Raw genomic sequence first — 7,786 nt, 5'->3', positions numbered from 1 at the left:
GGCCCTGCCCGGCCCCTGCGCGGGGCGGGAGCGAGCGGCCCGGCCCTGCGCGGCCCGGCCGAGCTCGGGGTGGGGCGGCGGGGCAGGGAAGGGAAGAGAAGAGAAGGGAGGGAAGGGGGCGGACTACAGCTCCCGCCGGCCCCGCGGCAGGGCGGCTCAGGGCGGCGCTACCTGTCCCGGCAGGGCAGCGCCGGCAGGTGAGCGCCTGGCACCGGGCTCCTTCCTCGGGCCTGCGGCTCCTCCTCCTCCCCCGCCTGGCCGCAGGCCCGCCCGGCAGCCGCGATGCCGTTCCCCAGCTCCGGCGCGGACGATGCCTTCGACTACCTCTTCAAGATCATCCTGATCGGCGACTCCAACGTGGGGAAGACGTGCGTGGTGCACCGCTTCAAGACGGGGCAGTTCAACGAGAAGCAGCAGAACACCATCGGCGTCGACTTCACCGTGCGCTCCATGGACATCGACGGCAAGAAAGTAAAGGTCGGTGGCGGGAGCGAGCCCGAGGCTCCTGGCGAGCAGCGCCTTGGCCGAGCCGTCCTTCCGTGCCGGTGCCAGGGAGCCGCGGGACGCATGGCACCTGCTGCTCGGCCCTGCCGAGGGCAGCCGGCAAAAGCTGCCTGCCTTTCTAACCAGGGCTGTTTCCCAGTTTCTTCTCTCATGAAGATGTCCTGGGGGAAGCAGTCACCCTAATTTGGGTACATAGTTGTTCTCGTGACTTCTCGGCATCTACTTGAAGAGAGGGCTTGTGCTTTGCCTGCAGGGAGTTCTTTGGAAGAAGGCTATAGTTTGGAGATGTCTCTTCCCTCCAGAGATGTGGGGGTTTGAGCTGGGACACCAAGGAGGGAAACTCCCCAAAGTTTGCAAAGACTCCACTTTGATGTGTGCTTAATTTGAGGGAAGAAGACTTCCAAGAAAAACACCAGAAGAAACTGTCAGCTAGAACTTCCCTCTGTGTGCAGATGAAATAACTTGCAGATGAAATGCCCGGCTTTTATATATAGATTTGCACTGCCCAGCCCTTTATTAGGGTTCTTTGCTCTTCTTCTTAAAAGGCTGTAATGTTCTATGTCTTTTACTACAGTTGTTGAAAATGGGTTTCTTGGCCTCTTTGCAAAGCTGGGTTTACCCTTGGAGCTTTCTCTTTGGTCTGTGTAGATTGACTCTACGGGCCTGTAAATGGCTTTTTGGATCTAGGGAAGGCACAGCCACACTGGTGTAGTAGAGTGAGCTGGGACAGGTCTGGCTGCCTTCTGGACAAGGGGCTTCAAATGCTGAGGGCTGGCACCTAGGAAAGTGGTGTTCAGGGGTCTTTACAACTTCTGTCCTTTCTCTTACAGATCCAAGTGTGGGACACAGCCGGTCAAGAGCGCTTCCGGACAATAACCCAGTCTTATTACAGGAGTGCCCATGGGGCCATCCTTGCCTATGACCTTACTAGGAGGTCCACATTTGAATCCATTCCTCACTGGATTCATGAAATTGAAAAGTATGGTGCTGCAAACTTGGTCATGATGTTAATTGGTAGGATTTTAGTTTTAAATATTGTGTTATGTAGATTTTTAATATGGATATAAAATCTCCCTCGTTTCCTACCACTACTTGAAGCATCTATACTGTGCATTAAGGAAGAATTCAGTTCTAATTAAAATAGATCACCAAGTGTCTCAATTCAACCTAAGCTTAAAAAAATGAGGAAAGTCATAGCCTGGTCCTGACAGGACCGAACCCATTGCAGACAGCAAAACCCTTTTTCAGTTGTTCCTTTCCTGCTGGAATAGCACAACAAGCTTTGCTGCCAGGCTGGAGGCAGGGACCACCTTGTTGAGGTTAGAACTGCAGCAAGCCTGACCCTGTACTCCTGCTGCACGGGAATGTAGCAGCTCAATAATTCAAGGTGAAGGGGGATGCACAGACTCCTGGTTCTCATCTTTCCTCTCTGCTCTCTTGATATGCATGCGCATTGCCCTGTAATGGGATTCTGAGCAGGTAAGACAATAGATGGGGGAGATGGCTTTTGCAGAGCTGGAGTAGCCTGCTCGCATTCCACTGGCGCTCAGGAAACTGCCTCTTGGAGGAAGGCAGTGGCTGGGAATTGCCGGGAATGCAGCTGGTAGGAAGCCGCGGTTCCTTTCCCTTGGGTTTCGCGGTTATTATTGCTCTTCCTTCCCCCAGGGAAGAAGCTGCAAACGAGAACACTGGTGTGTGGTGGAACGCCAGAGCCTTTCTTGCCCTTATTTCCATTGGCGTGGCTGAGCCTGTTGCAGTGAGCTGGGAGCAGCTCAGCAGCCGGCGCTGGGGCAGCGCTGAGCCCCAGGCAGGGCCCCTGAGTTGCTGCCTCTGCTCCCAGCACCCTCCGTGCTTGTGCTGCGGAGATTGCTCCTGTCCTTCCTCTGGAAGGAGCCAGCGATAAATTCTGACCTGCTTCTAATGCAGCGCTTGGAACTGGGAGCAGGGGAGGTGTAAATCACTGCACTTTGGCTGGTTTTTCCTAACTTCTGTCATGAATCTAAAGAAAGAGACTTATCTGTGTGTGGTGGGGGATGGTGGTGGTTGTTGGGGTTTTTTTAGGGAGAGAAGTTCTTAAATTAGTAAAAAGTGAAGCTTTTGTTAAGATTTGTTAAGAATCCAGCTTGGTGCTTTCTTCCAAAGCTGGTGCTGTTTGCTTTACTTACATTGGCAGAGATCATTGTACATTTAATTACACTTAGTCATGTTATACACCTTTCTAGCAGGAAGTTGAGGTTAGAAAACCTAACTTTCCTATCTGGAACTGAAGGAGGAAAAGGTGGGTGGGTTCCTCTTAAGAAGGCAAATAACCCTCAAGCTGTTTTTTTGTTTGTTTGGTTTTGTTTTGTTTTTGGGTTTTTTTGTGGTTTGTTTTTTTCTTTTGTGGGGTAGGTTGGTTTTGGGTTTTTTCCTTTTAGAAATACTTAAAGGGACTTTATGGGAGGGTAGTTACTTGATATATATTCAAGATATTAATTTCATGAAGGGTTGTCTTGAAAGTACAAATGTAGACTTCAGCCAGCTACTATAACTGATTACTCCACATGTGCTGCAACTGCCTAACTATACAAAGGTATTTTATCTGAGGTGTTTCATGACAGATTTTGACTAAAGTGCTGCAAGTAAAAGTGTAATCTATACATGCAGAAACAAATATAGAAACAACTATATATTTTAGGCATAAAGGTAGCTGATCTGAATTCTTGTCTTTCTTTTTACATCACCCTAAAGGATTTTTTTTTTAATATTCAACTTAAAGGCTACTTAACATTTAAAACCGCTAGGGAACAGCACCAACAGTTGCTTCCACTTTACCTACACTAAGTAATCAGATGAACACAGGTTTTTAGCTTTTTCTTGGATTTCATCTCTTTTGCTATCATATTATTTGCTGCAGTTTTAAACCACAGTCTATATTTGTGGCTCTGATGTTCTCTGGATCTTGTTGTATCCAGTAACTCTTACTGCTAACATAAATCTATTGTTTAACAAAACTGAATTCCTGCATCCATTTAAAAACATCCATTTAAAAATAAATTTTTGAAAGCCTAAGTGGTTGAAGTATCTCTTTGCCTTCTTTTAAGGGAACAAATCGGATTCGCTGGACAAGCGCCAAGTGCTCTTTGAAGATGCCTGCACCCTGGCAGAGAAGCACGGGCTCTTAGCTGTGCTGGAAACATCAGCAAAAGAAGCTCAAAACATAGAAGAGGTGTTCACATTAATGGCTAAGGAGCTGATAGCCCGAAATACCTTACAGCTTCATGGGGAGAACCCTCCAAACAGCTTCAGTCTGGACGCCAGGCCAGTGATTGCCAGTCCAAGTGTGGAGAAGACCCAGTGCTCCTGTTGAAGAGAGGCCTAAGGGAGAACTTGGAAACTGCCATACTTCTGAGGCTGTTTGATTCAATTTTGTTCAGTTGATGAAAGTGTTTTATGTGGCCTCAAGCCATCTCTCTTGATATTTCTACCTTGCAGTTTGGCTTGTGAGTATTTTCAGAGATCACTGTTGTCGTTGGTAGCACAGGTTGCTTTGAACATAGCAATGTGAACTTCTGAGATGAGAGCACTCAGGAAGCTGCCAGGCCTTGCCCTAACCAAAGAGAACTATAAAAGTTATTGCCTTTAATTATTTCCTTACATGTCTTTCTGGCTGTGTCAGGAGATAAATTTGCACCAGAGTTCTGCACTGACCCTTCTAAGCTGTGTTGCTGGTTTTCAGCACTTTCCTCTCTGCCAGTAGCTGTAAAAAGTCTGATGCATGCTTGGACAGCACTAACCCACTCCTGCCTAAACTTTCATTTAGGAGCTCTCCTGAGGTCAGGCAGGTAGCCACCCATGCCAAGGAGCTGAATAACATTTGTGAGAGAGTAGAGGATTTCACATCTGCCTTGAGTGCCTCACCAGACAAACCTGGAGACATCTCAGGGGTGGTGCAGCAGGCAGAATATGATACACTTCTTCCTGGGGTGAGAAAAGTTGCCTTTCTTTGCTTTGTAATAGTCAGGATTGTTTCCAGTACTGTTCTCCATCCTGCTACATGGACTTGCTGGGAGCAGCAAAGCTTCCCGTGAAAGGACCTTTTTCTTTCATTCCTCCCTGCTAACCTCATCTTGCTTTTGATGTGCTTTTAACCAAAAGCCTTCTGTAGCTTGTAATGGGCCAATGGCAGCTTGAGAGTATCCCTGTAGATGTTCAAGGGAGTGTGAAGGATGGATGCAAGCTCTTGTAAAACTCAGCGAGGGGTGAGATGGTTTAAATTAGGCAAAAAGTTAAAAATTTACATTGTGTTAGAGTGGTAAGGCAAGGGTGTGGGGTGCACCAGAGAGCTGCCCTAGGTGAGTGTATCTGCTGCTGCTGTGGAGACTGAACATGGTGGTAGCAATGGAAGGTTTTGGATTGCTCCTCCCAGTCACAAGGTCTGCTACTTGGGGCTCACTTTTCTGTATACCTGAACTGAATGAAGGGTTTGGGCTCGGGTTTTTTTGGTGAAGGTTTTGGGGTTGTTATTTTTCCTGTTGCTTGCAAGTTTTTTTTTTCCCAGTAGATGGAAACAGGGAAGGAGGAGGAGGAAAGAAATGTCAGAGGAAGTTTTTTTTTTACTACAGTCCACATGTACCAAAGTGTATCACTTAGTTACTGTTAAGCTACGAACTGCAGCTCCAACTCTGTAATGATAAAACACAGTTTGTGTTCCATGCAAAGCAGCCTTGGGAAGGCTAGGGTGTTGCCAACTTACCCAATGGCTGCCCCTGTTTCCTAAGTCCTTGAAAAATAGGGAAAAACATGTAGCAAGTATTGCTGGAAAATCTTGTCTTAGAAGCACAAAAAAATAAAGGAGAATGAATAATTAAGTAATAGTCTTGGAAATATTTCTAATGTTCTTAATGCTTCCTCTGGCCTGGTTCTTTGCTATTCCATGCCAAGGGCAGAGGTTAATTCAGCTCTGTGTAAGCTCAGGGAGGAACCTTCTGTGCTACCCTCTTGCTATAGCCTGCTGTGGAGAAAGCTTCATCTTCAGGAATCCTCCTTCTCATGTTTGCTTTTTAAATCTTTATTCCTTCTTCATTTTTACTAGCCTGGTAGTTGCATTTTGCCTTGCACATTCAAGCAAATACCATAGCCTTTCACAGTGGTGAGCCTGCTTCCAAACTAGTTTCTACAGCTCTTGTCACTACAAGAGCAGTCAAATGTAAGCTTAATATTTCTATTCCTGGTAGTAGTTTGTAATCCATAATTTTTTTTTTTTTTTTTTTTTTAGTATCTTCCAGAAGACTGCAATAGAAAAAGTATTGCTTTCATCTCCAGTTACAATCTTTCACTGGTCAGGAATTAGAGGAAGGATGGTACTAGCAGAGTGTTAACTTTGCATGGTTCATTGGGTTTACCATCTTAATTAGCCACTACTGTGGAGGCTGTTGTGATCCTGAGTGCCCAGCACTGCCGGGTTTCAGGGCTCTTGCTGTTCTCTTCCCACACACGTGGAGCTACTGGCAAAGCAAGACCTTCTTGGCAGAAAGCTGTGCAATACAGGATCAGGGAGAACAGGCTTGTGACTGTTCCCTTTCCTTTAACAGGTCTAACAGGCTTCCTACTCCTCCAAGAAACTTAGTCTTAGACATCTACCCATTGTGCAGCTAAACCAGGAGCGTGACCTCTTTTGGTTGGTTCTGTTTGGCGTTTTCCACAAGGCCTTTGGGCAGCTACACTGAGTGGTTTCCACAGAGCTGCTTTTCCAGCTGTCCTGTGAGTGAAGAGCAGCACTTGCTAACAAGGTTCTTTGGAGTACATTGGTAATGCTGTTATTTGCGAGGTAATACAGGAAGCTATGAACTTTAAAAAAATCCCCTTAAAATTTAAAAAAATCCCCATTATTCTAGACTGTGAGAACCACTAGATCAACATACAAGCTCAGCATAATCTCTGTGGTTCTGCCTTCCCCCATCAGAGAGCAGATGGAAACACCCAGCTATGACAAGGCAAAGTAGCACTAACTCCTATGGAGCCTTCTGTTAATGGTTTGTTCCCCAGCATCATATGCAAATTCCAAGTGCATCTTGACAGCATCATTAATGCATTTGTACAAAGGGTTATAAGGTTGTTTACAAAGCTATTTTAAAAACTACTACTGCCCCACAGGTTTCAGTTTCAAGAGCTGCACATTCAGCTTGAAGATGAGCTCATTTGTTAAGTTCTTATCTACTGGGAAAAAGCATTTGAATCTTTGCTGTGCACATTACTTGCACTGGTGTCACAGCCAGGCCAAATGAGAAGCATTACCTCTTGGTGGAATAGGGTAATAAAATAATTAGAAATATTTTAAAATGTACCAAACTGACACCTCCCAGAAGCTGACCAGTTAAAAGCCAACACAACCCAGCAGCCCAGTGATGTGGAAGGCACACAGCACTGCCTATGTGGTCCAGCTTTGCTTTATATGCAGGAGACAGGCTCTCAGTTACAAAAGCTGAGGCTCTTATCTAATCGTTCCAGTTAATGTTTAAGTATAGTTGGAAGGGAGACAATTTTCAGAGGCTGAACAGAGTGGAGCACTCTATCCTGGAGCCTTCTTTCAGGAAGAAGATGCATGCCTGTGATTTTGGACAAGGAACTGGAAGTGAAGCTCCCCCCAGCCAGGTGAGTGCTCCAACGGCAGTGCTGATACAGGTGCTCCTTCCCCAACAGGCATTTTCCTGGCTCTCAGCTCCCAGAACCCACAGCTGCCTGCAGGTGTGTGTGAGGGGCCCAAACAGTCATTGCTCAGCAAACTGGCTCCTGAAATAATTTTCAAGCACCACTCTTAAGCAACTGTTTTAAGAACTAGAACTACACCAACAGGCAGTGCTGGGATATCACACTCTTTTGAGATATCACAGGCCAAGAGCCCCTTTGTACTAAGAGTACTTTACCTTGAAATAGGAATTCATTTTCAGATGGGCAGGGCTTTGAAAAAATCTTTAAAAGCACTCTTTCTAATGCTGCTGTTATAAATCAACCTTCACACAGCTGCCTGCACAGCTTCTGCGGATGCATTCACATCAAGCTGTTGTCAAGCAGGGCCTGACTGGCTTGACAGTGAGTAACAAATGCAGCATACCCATGCATAACTGGAGTTCAGCATATTTACAGTCCTGCATTTCCTTGCTACTGCTGTGTCCATGAACATCACTGCTTACAGTTTTCACTCCTAAGTCTAGTTTTGCTAACCTGAAGTGAGGCTCACCACAACTACAGTTTAATGCCTTTCTAATGCTAGCAATTAAACTGACTTTGTAGTTACTTGATC

At 46.0% G+C, this 7,786-nt stretch overlaps 1 protein-coding gene across 1 annotated transcript; it reads left to right on the top strand.

Annotated features, from left to right (window-relative positions):
- Positions 1-82: 82 nt before the first annotated feature.
- RAB19 (RAB19, member RAS oncogene family) lies at positions 83-5,396 on the top strand. The gene is made up of 3 exons (XM_030960807.1): positions 83-477; positions 1,335-1,518; positions 3,588-5,396. The coding sequence occupies exons 1-3, from the start codon at positions 283-285 to the stop codon at positions 3,851-3,853; spliced, it is 645 nt and encodes a 214-aa protein (XP_030816667.1). The 5' UTR covers positions 83-282; the 3' UTR covers positions 3,854-5,396.
- Positions 5,397-7,786: the final 2,390 nt, after the last annotated feature.

The sequence above is a fragment of the Camarhynchus parvulus genome, chromosome 1A, assembly GCF_901933205.1.
Source record: "Camarhynchus parvulus chromosome 1A, STF_HiC, whole genome shotgun sequence".
NCBI lineage: Eukaryota > Metazoa > Chordata > Aves > Passeriformes > Thraupidae > Camarhynchus > Camarhynchus parvulus.
Note: the sequence above shows the minus strand (reverse complement) of the source record. Positions and strands in the feature narration are given on the sequence as shown.

What these genes read in the sequence shown, in the direction of transcription:
- RAB19 (XM_030960807.1), top strand. Translation starts at nt 283, where the DNA reads ATGCCGTTCCCCAGCTCCGGCGCGGACGATGCCTTCGACTACCTCTTC. An exon ending in TCGACGGCAAGAAAGTAAAG is followed by an intron (nt 478 to 1,334) that starts GTCGGTGGCGGG and finishes TTTCTCTTACAG; the next exon opens with ATCCAAGTGTGGGACACAGC. An exon ending in CTTGGTCATGATGTTAATTG is followed by an intron (nt 1,519 to 3,587) that starts GTAGGATTTTAG and finishes CCTTCTTTTAAG; the next exon opens with GGAACAAATCGGATTCGCTG.